The sequence below is a fragment of the Scleropages formosus genome, chromosome 1, assembly GCF_900964775.1.
Source record: "Scleropages formosus chromosome 1, fSclFor1.1, whole genome shotgun sequence".
NCBI lineage: Eukaryota > Metazoa > Chordata > Actinopteri > Osteoglossiformes > Osteoglossidae > Scleropages > Scleropages formosus.
Window position 1 is genome coordinate 9,372,306 of NC_041806.1, and position 25,424 is coordinate 9,397,729.

General features: G+C 44.0%; 1 protein-coding gene across 4 annotated transcripts; it reads right to left on the minus strand.

Annotated features, from left to right (window-relative positions):
• Window positions 1-1,328: 1,328 nt before the first annotated feature.
• prickle3 (prickle homolog 3) lies at window positions 1,329-25,424 on the minus strand. 4 transcript variants are annotated; one of them, XM_018753005.2, is made up of 11 exons: window positions 25,084-25,424; window positions 17,645-17,727; window positions 7,188-7,371; window positions 6,418-6,531; window positions 6,170-6,307; window positions 5,828-6,031; window positions 4,785-4,971; window positions 3,990-4,328; window positions 3,447-3,755; window positions 2,859-3,158; window positions 1,329-2,310 (listed from the first exon to the last, which is right to left on the minus strand). In XM_018753005.2, exons 1-11 carry the CDS (start codon window positions 25,123-25,125, stop codon window positions 1,844-1,846), a joined length of 2,367 nt encoding a protein of 788 aa, XP_018608521.2. In that variant the 5' UTR covers window positions 25,126-25,424; the 3' UTR covers window positions 1,329-1,843. The 4 variants fall into 4 exon arrangements, with proteins under 4 accessions (XP_018608521.2, XP_018608520.2, XP_018608522.2 ...); XM_018753004.2 differs by having other exon boundaries at window positions 17,645-17,730; XM_018753006.2 differs by lacking the exons at window positions 17,645-17,727; window positions 25,084-25,424 and adding an exon at window positions 11,280-11,574.

Sequence of the window (25,424 nt, forward strand, 5' to 3'; positions counted from 1 at the left end):
GGTCGTACTTGATAAGTGAGACTTGAAGCATTTCAGTACTCTTCAGTTGATTCCAAGCTGTGCTAGACCGGAAGGCACGATCTGGTGGTTGACTGTGAAATGATAGAGAGATCTAGTAGAATGAGAATCAAGGAAAGGAAAGCAAGACAGCTCTAGCTAACCGGAGAGCATGTCACTGCAAGGAGAGCAGTCTTGGTGGAAATGGCTGATCTGAATAGAGACATCACCATCAAGAAAATTATTCCATGAAAGGGTTACAGATAACTGGGGTAGTACTGTATTCCAGAGTTTAACTGAAAAGGGAGAAGAGAGGCTAGCCTGTAATTGTGGGCTGAGTTTGGGTTCTCAGAGAGGGCTTCTTCAACAATGGAGAGATGAGGTCAATTTTGAAGGCAGATTGGAAGCTGCCAGAGAAGAGTGAGGAATTAATGATAGGAGAGATAAGAGAAATAAGTTGCCAGGGAAACAGCCTGTATGAGGACGGCAGCTTGAACCTGGTTCAAGGCAGGATGCTGCGTTTCATTACGAATCCGTTCTGTCACACACTTGTTCCATCAGACATGCTTCATTATAACCGTTTTATTACATACCCGGTTCAGACTGATGTTAACAAACCCCTAAGCAATGTTGGAGAGAAACATAAAACAAACGTGCAAGGTCTTTACATTTATTAAAAAATACAAAAACAAGAAATACAGTACAGTATGCTTACAATAAGTTACTTTAAAAAACTCAAATATCTTGAACATTTCTTCTGAACTTTCACAGTCATTTAAACTAGTAAAAATAGAAATATTTAAGGCCACTAAGCCTTATATGCCATTTGTGTTCACATTAAAATCTTGCAGTTTCTCAATTTTATTTGCAGTTTGGGCAGCTGGGAGCACAGTGGTTGGCATTTCCACCTTTGGACCCCAATGTGAAAGTTTGAATCCCACCTCCAGCTGTAGTACACCCTTCAGTAAGGTGCTTACTCTAAATTGCTCCAGTAAAAATTATCCAGCTGTTGCTTTGGAGAAAAGCATCATACAAATGTTTGTCTTAAAAAGTGACTATCAAGTTCTCAGTTCAGCTTCTTGTGCCTTTGCTGAAAGACAGAAAAATCACGCATAAACACAAACAATGCTATGAAATATTGTAACAAATGTGAAGTTACAAAAAGACTGCAGAAGAAAAAAATCCCTGTCATAAGATTTTTTTAAATCAATTTGACCTTAAAATCCAAAACAAATGACTGCATAATATCTTCCTTTAACTGCTAATAAGCTTTCTCAAATTTAAAACATAGTAACATGTTGTAAAACATAATATGTACTAACTACATAAGTGTATATTGTATGATTGATGTGATGTTTAGATTCTGAAATCAATAATCATTGATCACTTCTGATAATTAGTCTACAATAAATGTCAAATGCTCTGGGTGTGTAGGACAAGCAGTCATTGAATATGAACAAATCAATAAATGAAAACACTCTGGGTAAGATGGATCCTTTAGTTCTCTGAGCACTCAAACACTAACAAATCACTTAAGTTCCCAAATAAAAGTTGCACAAATGCCAAAGTTTCAATTACATTAAGGCCCATATAAATACTGTTTCCAAGTGTGGAATGTAAAATGTGTCAAGCAAACTAATGTATCCAAAGACTTTCTGCAGATACTGATTACAAAACCTTTTGATTTTAATGTACTATACACACAAGTGATTCTACTTTAGAGGAATGGCTTTAGAGAACATCCCCTGGCTCCATCCCCAGGACAGATCCATTGATGTTTCGTGATATCAGCTCTTCGGACAAAGCTGAAAGGTGGACAGATGGGAAACCATGTTTCTTGTTTGTGTTATGAGAGCACACAGTTTTTGTCTCTGTCTTTTCCACTGAAACTATGAGTCCTTCGCCTTTCCCTTCTCTTCCACCGCTGCTGTGTGCCCACGTCCCTATCTTCTTCCCTCCCAGAATCCCCTCCTCCATCCCCAGAATGGGGCCGACGCAGCTGAGGTGGGAGCGGGATGGGCTGGCCCAGGAAGTAGCCCTCTGCCTCTGACTCTGAGGAAGACGAGCAGGTTGAGCAGCAGTCCTCATGTTTAAAAGCCACTGGGTACAGGGTGAGAGGTGAGCCGGGGGGGCTGCCAGGCCCCTTCTCACGTTCCCCCCGCCAGTCCAGAGTGTCCAGTCGAGGTCTGTCGGACCTGCTCCGTCGAAACCGTGTCTCCGTGCCCAGATGGAGTGGGGAGTCAGAGGCCAGACGATCCCGATGACTCAGCCCACCCCCCCGGCGGTAATTTCGCTGCTGGTATGGTCCATCGACTGCAGTCACAACAAGGAGAAGGATGGGCGGGGATATCAGGAAACATGAGAGTACCGCAAGAGGTTATGAAAAATGTAAAAATAACAAAAGGGGCAGTGGTTAGAGCTTTCAGCGCAGGATTTATGCTCCTGCTGTATAACCCCTGAACAAGCCATTTACCCAGAAGTGTTCCAGTAATATTACACATCTGTATAAATGGGTTTCATCAATGTATTACAAATATATAGATATAGTATTATAAACAACTGACATAGTGCTAGATAGTGCACCTGACATTGTACGTCCCTCTTAGACAAAGATGTCAGCTAACAGTTAATAAAAAAATAATGATTAATATTGTGAAAGATAACAGGAAAAGGGACTGATAGTATGAGCAGGACATGCAGCATGTGGAAAACAGGAAAAACTAAGAAATATTGTACCCTGGAATAAGAAAATGTGAAGTGATGCCATTTTAAAAACAAAGGAGTTATGCAACTTGCAACAGAGAGGGTTATAATAGAGTATTCATTAGTCTGGGATTTGAAATTTTCTGTTATACTCTTACCAAGGAGATCCATTTGAGGGGGAAAGCCAGGGCGAAGACCTTGCTTCTGGAATCGCAACTTTCTTCTAAATCCTCCTGCCACCTCCTCCTCTGGCACCATTTGTCCAAGTGCCTCTCCCCCTTCCTCATCTTCATCTTCATCATCTTCAACTACGTAGCTGCAGCTGATTGGCTCTCGGAAGCTGACTCTGGAGGTACTGGTACGAGATGGCTGGCCTCCAGAGGGGATAGGCTCAGGGGAAGCGCGGGTTTCTGCATGTCCAGGCTGGGCATCCGCAGGGTAGCGAGAGCAGCCCATGTCTGTCACCAAGTAATGCTGTTACTTTTTCTGTCACTTGACAAGATCAAACCTACATTCATTTCACTGCCAGTTGTGTAAATTCATTAAATTATCCAAATAATTAACATCCAACATATCAAAATTAAACAGCATGAAAACTGACAGGCTGAGTTATGCTTGTGCTGTGTTATGTCATCCTTTCACACAAAATAAGACAACATTAACAATACTTCCCACTAAAATAAAAAAAAAGTGTCATGAAAAGAATTTCAAGTAAAAGTACACTACAGACAATATGTGAAGCACACCTGCATCCCTGTTCTCTGCTGTGCCGCCAGGGGTCTTTGTTGTGGATGTCCCTCTGGAGCTGCTGCCCAGGTTTGAGTGTTCCATATGGGTGTACTCATTTGACCTCTGTGAGAAATCGAGGCTGTCGATCAAACAGTCTGTTTTGCTGTTTCCATGGTGCAGGCCACTGAGGCTGTCATCTGCAGGCCCGAGACCTCGGCCTCTTGCCATCAACCCACGTGGCACTGGGGACGGTGACTTTCTGATATCACCGTTAAATGAAGGGGTTGTACTTGTCAAAGTCAGCTGTGGTCTGAAGCAAGGGAGACCTGCAGAGAGAGCGGCAGATTTACCGGAAAACTATAAACATAACAGAAAACTGCAGCGTTCTGGTGAGACACAAAATAAATGCAGGAAGGTGTTAATAGAGTTCTCAGGCCCTAGAGGGCACAGCGGAGCTTTAGTGGTGGCATTAATCTGAGTACAGAACCCCTGGCCTGTTATGTGTCGTTCTCCCTGTTTTAATCATGTCCCATTTGTCCCCTTCTTTGGCTTTGCCTTACTTTTGCTCTCCACCTCCTTGGTGCTGCTGCTGCTGTTGCAACTTCTTCCCGGTGCTGCAGGACTGGCATGTTCCTTTTCAGGATGTGTTGAGCGTGACTGAGGTGTGGCTGTGGAATCAAGGCGACCTGGCTCCGAGTTACTGCTCTGGAAAGCTGAGTCACAGGAGTCAGAGTTGTTGGGGTCCTCTCCCAGGGAGCAGGGACGGGAGCAGAAAATTAGGCCCCCGCGTGGGAGGAAGGGTCTTCCCAAAAGAGGGAGGCGGCAGCGGGCACAGCAGAAACAGGCTTCTGTGGCGTGCCAGTGCTGCCCCTCGTATGTCATCTGGCCTTGGTCAACCCCTGGGAGAAGGAAAGACACATATGCAGATCTCCAGTCATGGCATGGCAAACAATATACTTCTAACAAACCCTTCACAAAGCTACACAGTAAAATACCCAGTGGTAAAAATGGTTAAAACACCGGTTTGTTTCTTTGGACAGACAACCAAAATAATGTTAATTTATGAGCTCTTCCTTTTGTAGCTCCTCTATCGCAATGATCCCACGACCCATCTCTCAATACATAGTGCACTCTCACTCCCAGTCTTTACTTCCAAAGCAGAATGCACTCTAACCTTCCACAATAACTCACCTGTCTCAGTTCTTGCCATGTGCCCTGCTCATTGCCACTATTTTTTTTTTTTTTTTTTTTTTTTAAACTCTTTCCGCAATAACCAACAAATTCAAGGTATCCAAAGCAATGTTAGAAGCAGCGTGTGCCAAGTATGACAGTGTGTGAAAGGGACAGCGCAGTACCTATGTTCTCCCCACAGGTGTCGCAGTACTCCGTGTAGAGCGACTCGTAGCAGGTGCAGCAGTAGGGTCGGCTCTCCCTCATGATGTAGCGCTGGCCACCTAGTGCTGCCTCACACTCGAAACAGCAGAAGTGCTTCATGTGCCAGTGGCGGCCCTCAGCCTCTGTGCACTCATCTGCAAAGATGATCTGTACAGGTAGAATATTAGCGAAGTCAACACTATGAAGTTGCAATTCTTATAAATCACCTTTATATACATACACACAAACACATATACATACATACACAGACTAGTGTTCAAACTTTTGGAATCACCTGGGAAAATTTATGTTTTTGAAAGAACTGATAGAGTAGTGGACACCTTTGTGTGAAATCTTCAGTTTAATGGCAATTTGACAGATGGAATATCATTCATTTTGGAAAACAATAACAGAATGAACTGTTTCTTGAGAAAGCACTTTCATTTTTGGCCATTTTTGAAACCAGAAATTAACTTTAGGAATGCCAGTACCTCGCAGTTCAACGAAAGACAATTTACTTGCTTTTTCCAACAGAATAACAGTTCCAGCTGTGCTAACACAGACAGGTTTCTCTGCCATTAGGACCATTACCATTAGAACTTACAATTAAAATACTGGAGAAGTGGCTGCTGGAAACGGGACTTCAGAGTTTTATGTGAATAAGAAATTATAAAACAGCAATTTCAAGCAGTAAGCATGTCTTGGCTATATTTTTAAAGCAATTTAACGGTACCTTGATAAAAAAAAAAAAAAAAAAATAAGGATCACTTCATTTAAAAACATGAAAATGTCTGGATGATTCCAAACTTTTCAATGCTTGAGTGTGTGTGTGTGTGTGTGTGTGTGTGTGTGTGTGTGTGAGAGAGTGAAGGTAATTTTTAAAAATTGTAACTTCATAGGGCTGACTTCACTAATACTCTCCCTCTGTCTTTAGTCAGAGAAGAGGATTAGTGACAGAGCGACAGAGGGAGGGAGGGAACAGTGACAGACAATGAAGGCGAGTAGAGCCAGGGTCAGTCTGCACCTCATCACAGGCCTGGCAGCGGGGCTTGATCCTCTCTGCATGGTGCCGCCCGCAGTATATCTTGCCATCTTGGTAGAAGTAGATGAGGTCAACCAGGAGCTCATGGCACTGAGCACACTGGAAACACTGAGGGTGCCAACAGGCCCCCAGCCCTGCACGGCTAGCAAACACTGCCATGTCACCCCCGCGAATCTGCCTGCCACACTGAGTCACAGACAGAAAACATCAAAGCAATTAATTTATTGGAGGAAATTGGGGAGAAAGCAGATGGTGTAAATATAGCAGCCACTCCTCTTTGTCGCTGTGTTTTAATGCTGCACACTGTGTGATCCCTGTCTGCACCTGCTGACAGATGGCTCCAGTCATGGTGACTGGGAAGAGCCGCACGACGCCTCGGCCCAGATTCTCCCTCTTCCTCTGCTGGCTGAACAAACGCAGCTCTCTCTTTTCATCCTCATCCAGAGAGTTACAATACTGGGGCTAAAAGACAGACAGATGGAGGGCAGTGAGGGCTGCAGTAAGTCATTACTGTGTGTAAAAGAAGCTAAGGTTATGTGTGCATTTAACATATGAGTTTAGATGCAGCGTACCTCACTGTCATGAGCCGGCAGCTGGTGAAGGAGCTGTTTGAGACGATAGCGCTCTCCTGGACTGTTTACATAAGGCACTCTGTCCTCCGGGATACAGCTGAAATACTGATACACCTGCACAGGGAAGAAGACAGTGAGGGACACAGTGCTGAATCAAGCGTGTGAGAAAGAGAAGTAAAGAAATGTAACCTTATACCCCCAAGTCAAAGTCAGTAAAAAAAAGTTGAGTGAGTACAATACACAATGCAGGAGCAGCTGCTTGTAACCATAGAGAATGTGTTTGCTGAATTAAAAATTAATGTACGCATTGAGTTCGCAGCAGCACACCTCCTGCTCACAGACCCTCAGACCAACTGACGGCAGCATGTGCTCAACTACCTGGCACACAGGGACATCCTTCACAGATTCTGTCAGTTAAAACTGCAGGTGCCTATGCTGTACATGTTCACTTGAAGCAAAACACAACATGTGCTCTTTGGGGACTTCATCTGGCTTGTGGGTACAACTAGGCCCCAGGCACCCCCAATGTCCATTCATGCTATGGTGCTTCAAATGGTGGAATTAGACAAACTGACTGGACTTGCAGAATTGCGTGTCTGCACCTTTATCGTGCCATTTGTCAGTGTAATATACTTTTGTTTTACTTTGAATTGTACGTCACTATACAAAAAAAGCATCAACTACATGAATAAATGTAAATGTGTATGTGTTGCACTGCTGTTTGGAACTGTCCATCACCACCCTCTTGTCCATACCAGAAGTATTCTGACCTGTTCTGGTTTGAGTCCAGGTGGCACCCAGGCGTACTCTTCAGACGCACAACCTGAATCGTCATCAGAGATGGAGTGCCTCTGGAAGTCCAACACTAGCTTGGTCATCATCCTCTCCAGCTGGCCTGGGGCCGGACGCACAGCATGCTCCTCACGCACACACTTACAGTGGACACAGATCTTCCTGAAGGGGGAGAGAGGCAAGCTGAAGCTACCGTACACTGAAGCACAAACAAAAGTGAAGGGAAGAGAAGATTGAGAGGGACAGAGCAAGGAGCACAATCTATTGACTCAGAAGGTTATGACTACTGTGCTCACGACAGTGCTGCAGTCTGCAATAATGAATCAAACAGAGACCAGATAGCTCAGTTTCCACTGCCAGTTTTCCAAAGCTCTTTCCACCCTTCCTGCAAACCTTAGTGTGGAGAAAATGCTGATATTTTTCTTACTAGTGCACTTGCCACATGCCAAACAATGACTACAAAGACTCCTGTCAAATGCATCAATGGCAGCCACACAAACTACAGAGCTTAAAGTCAGTTCTGATCGCAGCAGCTCTCAAAGGCTCGGGAAGGTCAGCCTCTAATTCGGCACACTTTGTACTTGTAGCCTGTGTTTGAATTGCGGCTGTAAACACAAAATCAGAACAGTGCTGCGTTTCTCATCAGCTTTTTACATTTACATTTATTTATTCAGCAGACGCTTTTCTCCAAAACAACTTCCAATGAACACAGTGCAGTGTTATCAGCCCACACACCTTATTCACCAAGTTGACTTTCACTGCTAGATACACTACTTCCAATGGGTCACTCATCCATACATCAGTGGAACATACATTCTCTATTACTCACACACTATGGTGAACCTGAACAGCATGTCTTTGGAATGTGTGAGGAAACCTGGAGCCCTGAAAAAACCCATGCAACACAGGCACAATGTGTAAACTCAACACACACTTGGTTGGGATTTGAACCTGTTTCCCAAAATGCAGCCCAGGAGCCATGAGGCACCGATGCTACCCATTATACAACACTACTTTCTTTTCATTGTTTTACTCAGATATGAGTTGGTTGTGTTCTTACTAATAGGCTTTGCCTGACTAGACTACACAGGGTTGAGTGTGTGCTGTTCCGTGTCTTTGAGGTATCCCGTACACCATCAAGCCTGAGTTGCCCAAACCACCTTCAAAACTACAGCCCCGTGTGGATTGCATAATGGTGGCCCAGCTGGGTATTTGTGGTGCAAGACCCCACGTTTTGGCACAGATGTGAACAAAGCAGCTTTACTTGGACTTTCCACCCCCCTTCGGGCAACAATCTCTTCTTGCAAATAAAAGCTGCCCTTCGCTCCCACTCCCTTCTGCATGTTCAGGTTAAACAACTCACTGGGGCAGTTCCCACCACTCATGCTGCATATCCACACGGTCAGACAAAGGAGAGCAGATCCAGCCATAGCAGTAAGTGGATAAGGTGGGAGATAGAGCGTTTCCATATGAGAAAGACCTTGAGTTTTCCACAAGTATCTCACCGAAGTCAACCATTTGCAGATGACAGATGTATATTTTCTACAACACTTGGGCACACAAAGACTAGCACATTCCTTTGCATTCCCAAACCCTGGTAAGCCTGGCATAAATAACGTTAAACAGAGTGGGTCATTTCAGGTTAAGCCACAGCAGCCAGACTGTTATTGCAGCTCACAATCCATTCCCAAGGGAGTGATCTGTGACTGCATGTTTGGGTTTGGCCCAGATGGTGTCACAGCAAGCTGTGTCAGGGCTCCTGGGCTGCGGTCTGAGTGTCACCTGAAACAAACACCTGTTTCACACATTTTCATGTACCTGCAGCTTATGCAGCAGGCTTCTCTATCACAGTTACACAATGTGATACCTAGATTCTGTTACTGGTTTCCATGCAAGTGTCCGCTCCCTTAGATGTTTTGAAACCACAATAATTTTCAAAGGTTGTAATGAAACACCAAGACTACATAACTCTCACAGAATTAAAGAAACAAGTGTTGTTTTGAATAGACAAACCATGGCTGGAAAGCTGGAAAACAGAGTGTAGAGAAGGGGACAACAGATTTGGGGAAACTGAAAAAAGAGAAGCAACTCGAGGAGAGACCTCAGTGTGCTTTTGAGGTGGTTGGGTCAAGTGCAGGAATAATTCCTGACAAGGCTCCTATTAACTGGAAGCCCCCTCCCTGCTGAGGTGGTGCCCCACTGCCCAAAGCACCTCAGGTGGGATGGGGAGTCGTGTGAGGAGAGCCCACCAGTTTCTCCAGAGGCCATGTAGAGCCCAGCGTATACACCCTGCCCTCAGTCTGACCTCCCAACCACTAGCAACAGCAAACAACAACAAACTGTAGAGCAGCGCTGCACATGTCAGACGTTGACTGAGCAACAGCACAGTAAGCGGGCAGCGTATACCGGGGTTCTGGTTGCGCAGCGACCAAGAGAAGGTGAAGAACTACTAAAACATCTAAAACACTGAGACCCAGGTAAATGCCCATTGTGTGTACAGCTCCAGATTGCCTCCCCAATAATCTGACAACTTACAAACTGAATAAATCTGTCAATGTAATACACTCAAGTTAACCCCATAATTATCACCCTAGAAATCAACACAATCCTATTATCTTCTATTGTCACTACAGGGCATCTGCGACCAGCACAGGGTTATGTAAAAAATATTTCCCAAGCACTCAGAGAGCAGGTAAACAAATCGAGGCAAAAAACACAAAAGTTGTAAAGTGTGTTCTAGGGCTAAATCAAATCAGAATCTCACACACCATCTGACGCTGCAACCACATTAAGTTGTGATTTAAGTTTGCGTTGAACTTAGATCAAAACACTGACCCTAAGCCCACTAATCACCAACTACCTAGCAAGCACTGTTGGTGCTTGGAGATTTCTCTGAGCAACAATAAACAGACTGGATTAGGGATTCACCTGGTTAGCATGCTCCCCAGATTTAAGACAAACTCAGGTGGGTAAAAATGAGACCTTCTGTTGGAAGTCCACTTTTCTTCTGGAATCAAGTGAGATATTGAGCCGAAACGAAGCAGGGCAGCGGCGAGTGGTGTGGGCATGCTGAGCAAGTCTGGCACACCATACGCAGCTAGTCATTCTGTGTAGCTTTCGGCTCCTTGGTTACACAGCAAGCGGAGAACAGCGTTTCAGTGGCATTCTGTCTGTGTTCTGGTCTGAATCTCAGAGAGAGCAGTAAAACTGCTGGAAAAGTGCCCTTACAGCCTCACCCAGCTCTGGGCACAACTACAGTATGAGCAGAGTTGCTGCTGTAGGCTCTGCATAGTAGTACTTGGCATTTCTTTGCTAATGTGCAATAAACATACAAAAACACTGTCATAGTTTTTAGTTCTTCAGGCTGTGGTTATTTCACCCTAGTTTTTTGCCTGCCTTACTCACCTTCCAGAAATATGGAGCAGACAAGAAGTAATTCTCACTTATCTTGGAAATCACTACTTAAACTCCATCTCTAAACATATTGTTATGGAACACAAACAAACCAGGAACCTGCTACAAAGTGATGCAAATGAAGAACCTGTGCTGAGACAAGAGTGCCAAAGTATAAATCTATGAAAAGAAATGCAACTCCAACAGAAGATAAACCTCTTTATGATCTGGAGAAGTACTGGAAGCAACTCACTTACCTTAAGGTTTTATATTTCCATTTATTCCTTTAGGGGACACTTTTCTCCAAAGCAATGCTAAGCTACTTACAAATATTTACCCATTTATATAGCTGGGTAATTTTACTAGAGCAATTTAGGGTAAGAACCTTGCTCAAGGGTACTAGAGGTAGGATTTGAACTTCCAACCTTCCACTGCAACACTTCTAACAGCAATGCAAAACTACTGAAGTGGAATCAGTACTTCCCACTCAGCTTCTCTTTCAGTCCTGCTCTGCTGTTGTTTACACAATCAGGTCAGCTTCATTTACCAGAAAACTCAGTCAAAAAGAACAGGTACAGAACAGTGTAAAGGAACACAGCTGACACTGCAGTGTGTCGTCATCAGCCAACAACACTAACAGAGGTTAGTGTTAGAAAAAGGCCCTTTCTTTATACTACCTTTCCTCAAAGTCACTCAAGGATCCAAAAGGCTTCTCATACATTATCTTCCCAGCAAAAAATTTATTTTTAAAAATGTAGTTGTTGCAAACAGTTGAGTAGCGCTCCGCAGGGACATAGAAGCAGCAGTTCTACTTGAGCGTTGTTGTCTGGGCCAAGTAAGGCTTATCGTTGGGTCCGTACTGTCCAGCAGGCACCTTCTCCTCAGCCCACAGTGGGATCCCCTCCCTCAGTCTCTACTCCTCCTCTGCTCAACGTCTTCTCAGACTGCCGCTGTGCATCCCAACAATGGATTCTATAAACTCGCAACAGCTCCTCCCACTTGATGCTCAGTCTTATGTGCAAGACAGACATATTCTCCCCCTCTCTCTCTCTCTCTCACACACACACACACACACACACACACAAACAAACAGGTCTGTAACAGTGAAGTCAGCGTACAGACAATGGCCCAACGATGGATGTGTCTCCTGCAGCCAACAGCAAGAATGCTCATGAATCCATTAATGTCTAACAGAAAAGTACTTGTGTTATACCCCAATGTGTCTGTATTTATACTGTGAATTTCCTGAGGGTAAAAGTCTATTTCAAAAAACTTTTTGTGCCCTCTAAAAGACTGGCATCCCACCCAGTGCGTACCCTGCCTCAAGCCCTCTGCTTAGAGAACAGGCTCTGGACCACAAGAAGCCTGCTTTGAACATTTATGATGACAAATGGACAAATTGGACGAATATGGATGAATTAATACATACACTATGCCTTTGTTTAAAGTCTGCAAACTTTCACTGTTCAGCAAAAAAGTTTAGAACTACATACATATTCGTACCCCGAAGCAAACTACTTTTATTGCGATACCTCTTCACAACATTTACATTAGTTAGACCCTCTTCTCTAAAGTAACTTACAGTGTTGAACTACTGTAAATAGATTAATCTCTAATCACTACACTACCTGTTGCATGCCTACCTGATAACACAGAACACTGCCCAGATGAGACCATTTCAGCTGCTAATACCAAATACTTTCCTATTAGACTGACCCCACCCGCTCAGCAGAACACAGAAGAAAGACAAAAATGGACTTTAAGAGACTCTTGGTGGCTGTGTCTTATTGTGACACCTTGCTCAGTGTCAGCACACACAACTTCCCTGTCAATCACCCTGCAGCAGCCTGCCAGTCAGAGTTCAGATATAAAGGGCCCATTGTTTTCAAGTCTCAATTTTTCACGCCTGTCCAACACCCTCTTTGGAGCATCTCTCATCTAATCTGTATCACCCACAAACCTGTTATTCTCATCCATCCATGTCATGCAGCCTCCCTCCATCTGCCTGCCCACCCTGTGTTCCTACTCTTCACCTATCAGACCCTGTCACTCCACTGCCTTCACTTTACTCCATGATAAGATGGATTGCTGTCAGTGATTGGTGACTTAAGAATTAAATGAGCAACAGTGTGTTCTTGCTCCATCTCATTATATGTTCTAATTGTCCCTTTACAAAGATACCCGAGAGGTTTCTAATGGACTAGGAACCTCCTTGGTGGGAGAAGCCTGGAAAACGCAATGTGTAGGTGATTCAACATTGAATACCATTTAAAATTTCAAATATAGGCAGGCAGGCAGGCTGACATGAAGAAAAATCACATTTGGCTGGCATGCTGTCTGAGGACATGGATTTTCTACCTTAAATGCCATACTAGGACACAATTTACTTTGTTCAAAGGAGTCTAAAGTTTGATACTTCTTAGTTTTGGCTGCATCATTGATGTGTTTGGCTGCATCATTGATGGCACAGTGTCATTTTTAATTTTCACTTAAGACCTGTGATGCAATTATTTATGACAGTTCAGCATGTATCTAATTCAGTGGATCCTGGAGGATACTGGGATTCTGACTCTGCCCAACTACTGGGCTGCTTTGAGTTCAGCGGTGCTGTGCTTGAAGGCCACATGAAGCGAGTGGCAGATGGTCCCAGACCCATGCAGGCTGTCAGCTCCTCAGGGCTCAGCCCTTCCTAGCTCTATCTGAGGTAATTGGGCCTGTGGTCCTGGGCGGGTCAGTGCTAACTTAATCCTGTCTGTCGCTTTTGGGGACTGCTCGGCCCTAACCCTCGTCTCTCCACACCGGTCTACCCTGCTCAGTCTGGTGCTGCCTTTAACAAGATTGATGACTGCATCACTTCCTCGGCAGCCATGGGACGACGTGATTTACTGCTGGTCTCTGAGGGGCTTGAGTGAGGAGAAGCAGATGTAACCCAAATTATAATTTTAAACAAGATAAGTTCATCTTCACAAAGTTGTTCCAGAATGTCTTGGTGGACCACAGCTAAAAAAAACGACAGCAGCTTGTCCTTCACCGAGCTGTCCTGTGGTCCTGGTCATACTTGTACTGAAGCAGCAAAGGGTTCATTTTTATTTCAAAGAAAGTACTGTTCCTTCATTGCCCGCATTCCTCTAAACCAGTGCAGTCTCTCAGTGCATCTGTGCTGTGTACTTTGCCGTAACAGATTGCGGTATAACTTTCTCTACGAAACTTCCATCCACAGGCAGCAACAAATATGTTTTGGTATGTCCTACATATGAACATGTCCTGTAATAACTACATTCACAACTTAAATTTTCATGTTTTACAACAACAGATAGCTGAGAAGTGATATTTCTAGAAGGCAAAAATACTTTCCCTTCCATGGCTGGTTCGGTTATTATTGATTTCAATATATAAAAACAGTACAAGTCATTTAGAAACATTTGTGTGTTTTTCATCCTAAACTGTAGTAGATCAAAGGTAGTACCTCGATCAAGATGTGTCACAGATGGAGAAATGAAAATAGGAAACCTGAGAGAGAAATGTTTTGTCTTTCAAACCGAAGGGTGGATGGACAACTATCTATGACACACAGAAGCACAGTTAAAAAGAGAAAAACCCAAGCCAAATACTAAGAATCACAATTCTGTTCAAATTTTCTTCACACTCCGTTCACATCGTAGTTGCTGCTGGAACTATTTGTAGAGTAGCATGTTCAGTAAAATACTGCCATGCTGACCATATAAAATGGCTCTCTCTGTTAATCTACACAAGTGAGCAAACAGCCTTTCACAAGTAAAACCCTTCAGTGCCTGTGACAGAGCAAGCGCCACTGCGTCACTGCCATTTGAGCCCAGCACACTAAAAAAACACAAGGGGCTTACAGTCTGTCGTAGAATTTGTCTCCAAATGAAAACATTACTGACTGGCTAGTCTTACCATAATTAGACAAACGAACGATGAAGACTATTGGGCTTCCGAGTAAAAAATAGTAAAGGTGCTCATTATGAAGTTGTGAATGCTTCTATTATGTACTCATTTTCTTCAAGTATATTTGCTTTTACCAAATTGGTTGAAAAAAAACTGTTGTGTGAAGTTGCATTGTTTTAAAATAACTTGTACACAAGCACATCTCAAAAATACTGGGATAGCTGGTAGCGTAGTGGTTACAGCTGCTGCCTTTAGACCCAAAGGTTGCAGGTTGGAGTCTCACCTCCAGCTGCAGTACCCCTGAGCAAGGTACTTACCCTAAACTGCTCCAGCAAAAAAAAAATTTCCCAACTGTATAAATGGGCAAATAACTAAGTAGTGTAATGTTGAAAAGTGTCAACTAAATGAATAAATGTAATTCATTCACCACTTGTGCATTATCTTAGGTAAGGGATCAAGAAATTGAGCAAAAGAACCTTTGCAAGCGTTTGAACATGTTTCCCAAGGAAAGCTGGAAGACCAGATATCAGGGTGAACTACTGAAAACCAGCTCACGTATCCCTTCATCCACTTGTCTCTGGTGATTCTATCTGCCTTCCACTCGCCTTTCACCTTCCATCTGTGTTCCCCTCTCTTTTCTCCACAGCTCGGCCCTCATCCATGCTAAAACTGCTGGTGCGCCCTTCAGCCACAGAGACTCTCCCGGAGCTGTGCTCCGACACCCCGATGTCCCGCCTGCTGTGTCTCCTCCACATTCCTCGCTTGTAGCCCTCCCCGGCTCTGGCGGATCCTGCGGCTGTGCCAATGCGAGGGATTTCTGCGTGGCTGCAGGTGTCGCCTCCGCTGACACTCAGCACTCCACAGAGCATTGATCCTGATTCAGCTCGACTGAACCGCACAACCCTGGGGCAGCTCGACTCCACAAAACCGTGCAATAATGACACGAAGAGCACTGGTACTCAAACGTTAACAGTTATTTACAAGTAGTAGCAGTAATCCATACCAAAATGAATACCAAACTGCACTAATTACAAGATCCATTTGAGACAGGACCCTATACACCCTCAGCTGCCAGATTTTAACCTCAACTTGTATGCACGTTCAGTGCAGCCAAGGAGAACAGGAATGAAAGCGGAGTGTCTGTGGCACAGAGGGCGGGGGGCAGAGGGCAGGAGCGACTGATGGCTCCATCACTGTGTATTCAGCCGCAGCAGCAGCAGCAGGAGTTGAACGGGCTAATCTTGTTAGTGTGACGGCAGGGATTAGCGCATTAAAGAGAGAGCCAACCAGACTGACAGCAGGGGGGAGATGGCAGCATAGAAAAGAAAGCAAGAGAAGAATGTACTTGAGAAAGAGAAGTAATACCAAAAAACACAATAAGACAGGCCTGCAGCACAATATCGCTGTTTCACGTAGTTATGAGTGCTGTAGTGTGAGGCCCAGACACACAAAGTGTATATATAGTGTTATAAGAACAGCAGACAAGTGTGAAGCAAAGGTCCTGTTCTCAGTGGAAGTGTTTGCTTAAAGTCACACAGAAGGACAAAGATAAAGGGGGAATAAAGGGCCAGGAGGAGGGGCTCACTGCCATTTCACTAATTCCATTAGAGCAGATGTATCCCAGGTCTGTGCAAATCACAGCTGCACAGCGGTCCTAACATACCGCTCCACGCACACACAAACACAGAAACACACTTCACTCTAATCCTAGAATCGGGATTTTTAACTAACATCATCCTATTTTCTGTTGTTGCTTCCAGCAGAGTTTTAAGTTGCATGTTATCAGGCACAACTACAAGTTAAATTTTTTTATTTACTTCACTGTAATAAGTTGTAAACTGTAGTGTAATAATATAACTTTTGGCAGTGATAACATGTTTCAGAGATCTCCATTACCTCCATCTCTTCTAACATTTTCTGAAGACACATTAATACAGATGCTTTTCGACTTACGATGGTTCGACTTATGATTTTTCGACTTTACAATGACGCGCTAGTGACAGACATTCAGTAGAAACCGTACTTTGAATTTTAAATTTTCATCAAATCATCGCACGTGAACTTGGACTTTCGCAATCGACAATATAGACAATCTTAAAGGATAAGAGGCGATGTTCGATAGCCGCGTTAAATGAATTTTCGACTTACGATATTTTCGATTTACGATAGGTTTATCGGAACATAATCCCATCGTAAATCGGGGACCATCTGTAATGTGTCGCACCAGTACTTATAGTGATTTCCATTTTCCCCCAGAAATAGACTAAATAACATCTAAGTTCCACATTCCACTGTTTGGGGGACAATTTCTTGACACTGTAATGTGGATAAAAATTATGCAATAGTGGTTTTTATTATTTGGCCAGTGCCCTTTCTTCGGAAATTTCCATTAAAGAAGATCCTCAGAAATTTTAAATAAATCTGTTTCAGCAGGATGAGCTGCAGAGGCTTTTGTCTGCTAGATTCTCTTACATAACTGCAAAAGAAACATGAGAGCATAGATTCATGGATAAGTCCTGAGAATATGACAATGCTGCTGTCCATCCATAATTTTTAGCTGGAATTACAGGACGTACATCACAAATGAAAGAATTCAGCAAGAAGGACTTCTCAGTCTGCAACAAGTCCTTGTTTCAGCACAAAGTCATAAATCCTTCAGCAATTTGGCTGTACATTGATGCCAAATGTAGGTAATGGCAGTTGCAGTACAAATACTAAAATTCTTAGAAAAAAAGCCACAGGGTCTACAAAGACTTTCCACTAATAGAAACAATGGCACACATGAAGCCACTGTCCACAATGCCCACGTAGGTTGGCGTCAAACAAAATGACAGCAAACGTGCGGAAGGGAAGAACATAACAAATAGGTTTAAACTTGCATAAGTTTTAGTATACACTTTGTCCATAATTCAATATCTTAACAGCAGAAAGGGGGTAATCTCTGATATGATTTTTTTTTTTTAAAAACCTTCAAAAATTATTTACATGTTCCTCACATCATTCTCTTGGTTGTTCCTTTTGTATGAGTCCATAGTTGACTGTTCCAGAGAGTGATGGTGTGGGGTTGTAGGTGTGTAAAGGAGTACATGTCTGCGTGTCAAGTGTGTCTCTCGGAAGATGTACTGCACTGTACCTCCAGCCATGCATGCGGAAGCCGGGACACTGGTCTCCACAGCGGGTACAAGGCTGCCCCAAGTCCGGATCCTCATCCTCGGCCTGCTGGAACAGCACAGAACTCCATTACACAGTGTTACACGGTGTTAGCACAGTGCCTCTATCATCGGCCCCAGAGTATAACCAGAGCTCTATTCGTCAGCCACGCTAACGCTGGACATTTAACCCAGGGCAGTAGAGCTGTGGGCGCAGCCCTAATAGCTGCACACACTGTTGCTGTGTGCTGTTACTACTGCTTATCTATTTGTTCAGATGGTGCCCTTCTCCAAAATGACTTACAATGTGATGTTTGAATATTATTATTATTTTTATTTTTTATAGAGCACTCTTCTCATGCAGTGACAGCGAGCGCTTTAACACAGGCATACAGCAAGAAAAATTGATACAAACAAAGAAGACAGTCAACTAATGGCTACCATAATGAAGAACTTATTATAGAGCTATAAGTATACCTACTGGCCACCGCAGAAAGGAACAAAAACTCCCAACTGAAGGTTGAAGGAGAAAAAAAAAACCTCTGGGGGTCCACGGGCCAGTGGTTGCCCACCCCTCCTGGGCATTCTAGAAAGTAACAATTTGTAATTTGTATTAATGCACTTACAACTATTCACCCATTTATACAGCTCAGTAATTTTTACTGGAGCAATTTGGGGAAGTAAATTGCTTAGGGATACAACAGTTCGAATATGGATTTGAACCCAAGTCCTTTGATTACAAGATGATGACTATAACCACTACGCCACCTGCTGTGTTCTGCACTATACAGAGAGGAACACTCGCCCTGCCTGCAAGGGATTAGCTGCTGGAGTAGAGTGAGGAAACACAGGCAAAGGCAACAGCGTGTCCACCTGACCCCAGCGCTCAGGTCCTATCAGCATTTAGCGCTCAGCACTAAAAGCCTTCAGTAATGACAATAATGGCAACGCTGCAAATGTCCATTTAAAGATTTGTCCATGCGCTAAAATCAGTGTACTAGATTAACCCAAACTGCACGGGTCAACTTCTTTATCCCCCCGGATGTTTCTGCAATGTGTCTACTCTGAGCTGAGCAAGAATAAGCAGGAAGACAAAGCTGCGCTCGCGTGCACACTGGGGGGGGCAGTGCTTGTTCATCTTGACACCACACTCTGCTTACACACTTGGGATGAAAATCATTACTCATGTTGTAGCACAGCAAGGATCACCATCCACACAATGCCTATAAGTTGGGTAAAGAAGCTCACTGAACATCAACACATGAATAAGATGAACACATGAATATCGCTGGCTTTATATACTTAAACTGAAGAAAATGTGTAACAAAGCAAGTATTTCAGCTGTATGAGCTGTTCCAGACTAGTGCTTCATGAGGAACAACACAACGTGCCACATATGGCATTCAGTTTAGTCCATTTCCATCTAAGAATTTCTCTTTGCATGTAAAACAATACTAAGGCAGAGAGTTGTGCCGACAGCCAGACTGACAAAGTTTTAAGGTCCCCAGAAGTCAAACTTTTCAGCACTAGGAAAAAATGCTATTTATATGCACAGTTTTCATTCTTCAGGCTTAAATTATATATTGGTGTTTTTTTTTTCTAAAAGCAAAGAGCAAAACACAAACTGAAATCATTGGAAATCATTCACTCTTTCTCATTCTGACAGCACTGCTGTAAGAAAATTTACAAGGACAGACGCTTATTACAGAACAGAATCAAGGCACACAAATTGTACCTGAATTTCAAGTTTTGCTCCAGCAGTTAAAAACCCGGTCCAGTTCCACACTGGCATCAACATGACTGGAAGGATTAATCCAGCACATGGATAAAAACTTAGACAGACTACAGCTCTGGTGTCTCCGATTCAATCCCCCTGTGCTTTCTTCATCGAGGGCCTGCCAACATTCAACACTTCACCAGGCGTGGACCCGAAAGTCTAACCACAAGCTAGCTTCTCTACAAATCAATCCCATGCCCTAACAACGGGAGTCACTTGAAGACAAATAAGGTAACTGCCATAGATCGCAGCACTATAAATCAGCCCCGGCGGACCTGTTCTTACAGGCAGACACATGACAGCTCTGAGACATGGAGGTGGACTGTTGTTGCTACCATTCAGGATGGCAGTATACACAACTCTGCAAGACTGGAATGACTAACAAGTCGGAAAGAACGGCGACATTTAAATCGCTCACAGACGAGTTTCAGAACTGGATGGGCCGGATCATTTCAAAGACTTCACACACATGGAGGGAGACTTCTAAACTTATGCCAAGCATGCTCATTTAGGGGGCTACGGAGAGGTGGGTAGGATAAGTCGAATGGCACGCCCATCCCCCAACACCAACCCTGTTTAAAGATAGAGTGTCAGGAAGGAAACCGGCAGAGCAAACATGCTGCACCCTTCCCTCTCTATCTGACTCTCTGCCCCTCTGTACCGAAAGTCCAGGAAAAAATTTCCCATCTCTCCCAACTCAGCTCCTGCTCCAGATGGGCTGTCACACTGTATACACAGTGATGTTGAAGAGCACAAGCCGTGGTTTTCTGGCGCTGACCCAACAATTAAGTGCAATATAAAAGAAAGCTTGTGTCGCTGGCTTAATTAGAATTCCTTGAGAGGAAAACCTCTCTGTACTCCAGCCCTGAACCTAACCCAGTCATAACTCATACGAAACCTGACAAGTGGGTTTAACAGCACCCTTAGAGAGCCATCTTGGTTTTTTCCATGGTAGCAAATGGTTGAAATCAGGGGAAAATAATGTTACTAGTGTTATACGTGTCATGTTATTCGGAAAGAAAATTCACCATGGTTCAGAAATAAACCTCATTAAGGAGCTGTGGGAGTCAGTCAGATGACCACATAATCATTATTCTGTCCTACTACTAGTAACATTATTTTATTTACTACCTCATACTTTTGTCCAAAGTAAGATAGAACTCCATCCATTGAAGCCCTTTTGTTATTTTACTGTCACAATTCAAAATGTACTGTATTTGTTGAAGGTACTACACAAGGGTCCTGTCGTGGTACATAAATCAGTGTTGAACACTAGAAACTTTTAAGTGACATTTTTCGGTCCTTAACAACTATGCCAGCTACCTCCCTCTTATATCAAACTTCCATCATATTCCTCTGAAGAGTGAGCACAATGTGCTTGGCCTTCAAAATATTTCAGGACGGAACAACGTGCCGTGATGCCTCGACTTCACTGCAAACAGGTTTCTGCTCCACTGCTTCAGGTTAAGAACTGTCGGCTTGGAATACCTCAGCTGCTGTTTTCTTGGCAATTACAGACCAGATCAGCCATCGTAAAACCCTGCTCGCTGACGTGTAATTACACGTGTTCTCATACAAAACGCCAAGCAGAGGTTGCACGCTGCCTCTCACGCAAACCAAACCAACAAGCAGGACAAAACACACTGATTCTATGCAATCAAAGTAAAGTCCGGCAACAGAACAAAGTCAACAACCAAACGAATCGGAAAAAGGACTGGACACTGCTAGAGATTTAGAAAGTCTCACAAAAAGAGACTGCGACCGATGCAAACAGTGCTATAAAACAGTCTGAAACCAGTGATTAGGGGAAAGAAAAAAAAAAAGAAAAGAAGAGAGAAGGCCCTTCACTTCTGCTCTTGGACACAATGAAACTGCAGTGTCCAAGCAGTCAGGCAAAGCAAACCAGAGTGACGCATTTAAAAGCTGGAGTCCAGAAGGCCAGGTTAGGAACCAATCCTGCCGAGGACATCGACATTCCAGAGTGTGTCCCTATCTCTTCCTCAACAAAGTGAAAAAAGGGTATATCCTCATGTCGTGCATACACAAAAATGACAGGTCTGGAGACTATAAATTAACCATCTGTGATACACAGGAGAATTCAGAGTATGTGCTAAGTACCTGCAATCCAGCTGCTAAGATGTTAGCTGGCTCTTGAGACAACTTTTAAAGGTGGACAGAAGATCTCTAAGATTATTTATAAAAAAAAAAAAAACAAATAAATAAAAACAACTCACCAGGCCATTTTAAAGTTCTGTTCTTCTCTCATTGAAACAAACTGAATTAATGGCACCTCTATAGAGACAGTGATTTAGTGGGGTAAAGAAAATCTCAGCAAAACACTGCAACAAGTGACAGATTTTTCCAGCACAGTGCTTCAGTGTAATTACAGAAAAAGGATTCACATTTGGACATTGGCAATGCTTCAAGTCTGCAGGAGGCCAGATGTTAGGAACATAACAGCTAGAACATTACACCACTTCACTCCCCACTTCCAATTAGACTGACAGGACAAACGGTTGGTAACTGCATTCCACTTAAAGGACGACAAAAGTCACTCCAATACTATCGGCAAGCAAAAAATCCTTAGTACAGTAACTATTAAAACATACTACAGTATACAGCAAAAACCAGTACACACGTGTAAAATTATAAAACTGGGCAAAGTTACACTTTAGACTACCCTCACTCACTGACTTTTGTTAACTGCTTGTCTTAGTCAGGGCTGTTGTGATCTAGAGCCTATCCCAGAATCACTGAGCACCAGGCTGGGGGGTACACTCTGGATGGGATGCCAATCCATTGCAGGGTAGGCACCCACACACACTATGGACAATTGAAAATGTCTAAGTTATTTGAACTGCATGTTTTTGGACTGTGGGAAGAAACAGGAGCACACAGAGGAAACCCACACAGGCACGAGGAGAACATGCGCAAGCTTCACACAGACTGAGGTGGATTGAAACCTACACCCAATCAGCCCAGGTGCAGTGAGGTAACAGTGCTACCTGCTGCACCATGGTGTCATGTTAAGACTGTATTTTACTAAATTATTACTTTGAATGATGTCTAAAAAGAGGAAAAGCCTAACTTTAATTGCACAGGTGGAAGTTGATTTTCAAATATTTTCAAAACTATTTTCAAAAACAAACCGCCACAGTTCTTATGCTGTAGAGCTAACAAGAGAATGACATTGGTCAACCAGTTTTTGGGTGCAGAAATTCACATCCACTCAGCTTTGGCAATCAGCACACACAGGAGCACAAGGTGTACGCAGCTTTGTAGTATATGGTCTGATAACTATGCCATCAAACAAGTTACACAGCACTCAGTTATATGAGACACACCTGGAGTATAAATGGAACTAATAAAAGGGCCCATTTCCTTTTGACATGAAGGTTTGGAGCTGGAGATGATGTCTGATTAGAAGTCGCGGCTCTACAGAATAGCATGCTGGGAAGATCTAGCACAGCGGCAGTGCCTGGTACGCTAATAAATACTGTGATACACAGTACAGCTACTACAACGTGCAGTTCAGAGCCTGAGCTGCACTGCCCTGTGCAGGACCACTGGGGGCCTCAGTGAAAGTTGGTGTATGTGCTGCCAGGAAGGGGTTAAGTACAATTGTTAAAGCATGAGTCAGAACTTTGGTCTGCTGCAAGAAGCCCCCATGACGAGAGGGAAAGGGCCTGCACAGAGGATGTGAACACTCCTAACTGTGTCACCGTTCGAACGACACCACTTGCAGTACTCCATTTATGACCTTTAGTTTTCACACAGAACTCTTCCATACACCTCTACGCGAAAGAAAACATTTTTCACTGAACCGATTTATTGCGGAGTTGTACTTCTTCCCTCTTCTCCATTTTTCCCCACACCAACATGATTCCTACTTGGACACATCCCATGTATGGACACCATCACGGCAATATGAAAAGTGTGAATATATATTTTTTTTATCATACATTATACTTATATTTTTGTATTACATCCTTAGTAAAAACATATTATGAAGGCTGAAGTGTGCTTACTAAACTTACATCAGCCTCGCGAGAACTGCAGCCTATGGAACAACAGGAACAATACACAGCTCTTAATTTATTAGAGCCTAATGTTGACAAAAATCCGTAAACTGTACATAAATACTAACTGCATGCGTCACAAAATCAGTGCAATTATTAGTGGTTAACGGGGAACAAAAACTTTAGACTTTGAATCATGCCTTTCTGGAGGAGGGGCAAGCACTCAAATGTCATTTCCAGTGAATGTTTGTACCAACGCAGTGTGGACACACACACACACAGGTCACCTTCACTGCACACAGCGCGCGCGTGTCCGCGAGCGTCACAGGACCTCCGGCTCCCCCCCCTCCCGGGGCAGCCCCGTCGCGCGCCACAGGTGGACGATGACGTCACGCCCGAATTGACCCCCCAGCAACGGAGTATTCCCTGTTTTAGACAAAGGCATATAGACATATACTGTACACGTAAAAACTCGTATAAGCATTGTACCCTACTTATGCACATGCTTTAGCTTTATATCTCCTGCGTACTTAAAAGTTACACATTTCTTGAAAAATACTTAGTACGTGTTATTAATCCATACAATTTCAAAAAGGCTCTGTCCTGAGCAGGATCGTGGTGACGGGAGCTGTTTGAAAGCACTGCGCAAGGCTGGAGGGCAGGACACCAGGGATGGGACGCCAGTCCATTGCAGGCTTGCCCCCACACACACAACCGGGAAATTTCGAGGCACCGAGTCACCTGAACGGGATGTTTTTGGAAGGAAATCGGAGCACGCAGACTCCACACAGTGAGCGCGATCGAACCCACGTCCAGTAGTACCCCCCTCCCCACGCTAGTAATAGTATGAGGCGGCAGCGCTACTCACTCACTGCGCCACCTTGCCACCCTTAGTTCGTATTACGTGTTAAATGAAATCAGGTTTCGGATGAAAACCGTTAGCGACATAAATTATAATCATAATATAAATATATTCAAAAAAGAGCCAGTCACTCAGGGCTCGCGCGGATGAAGAAAACTGCCGCGGAAAAGGAGGGTGAAGTGCGAGAGGACGAAGAACGAACAGACAACTGGTCCGCCCGGACACTCGGACCGGTGTCCAGTCGGCCACCACAGCACAGGTGTCCTGTCCGCACCTGGCGCGTTCGCCTCCAGACCAGAGGCTCAGCAGCGCAGCGCTCTCTCCGCGGCTCACTTCTCACTTCTCACTAGTAGTAGAACCAGTGTGGGCCGGTAGGTACGAGCCTCGCGACTCACCTCCGACTCGCACGAGGACCCTGTGTGTCTTTAAACCATCTGAGGTACGGCAGACACGAATGACCGACAGAGATACACAAGAGTAGCAGGTAGCTCAGGGGACCCGTCAGTCCCGTCCAGTCGTAGGTGCTCGTCACGCCTGAGGTAAAAGCCGTGTGTTAAACCTGAGGTCCGAGTGACCTGTACCGCCTGAACGGTCGGTGATACGGACCGCGCGTTCACGTCGTGCACTAACTCGACACCATTTTCTCAGAAGTACAGTAAAAACGTATTCGACCTTCCTAGCAAAAAGATATAAACAACTTTGTTACAAAGTGTCCCGACAGTGGGATGCATTATTACTAGGTTATACTTGGAAAGACTCACTCACCGCGCGACGAGAGCGCCGCTTCTTGGACCCGCGGCTGAACATGACGAGCCGCTCGGCTCCGGTTACACGTACACGGTCTTCAGACACACCGTCGCCCCGGTGATTACGTTACAATTTCACAACTAGATCAGTTCGCATATGCCACATATCTCACGTTTGTGTTTCTACTTCAATAACTAATAAATTAAAGGTTTAAAACACTGTCGAAAAATAGAAAGTGCTGTTCTCCTCGGGGGCTCGTGAGTCTCCGAGTTGTTTGGGAGTGACTCACTGAGAGAAAAAGTTACACCTATTGTCCGAACTGGAGTACTCTTACACTGTACAGTACTGTACGCTGCGCG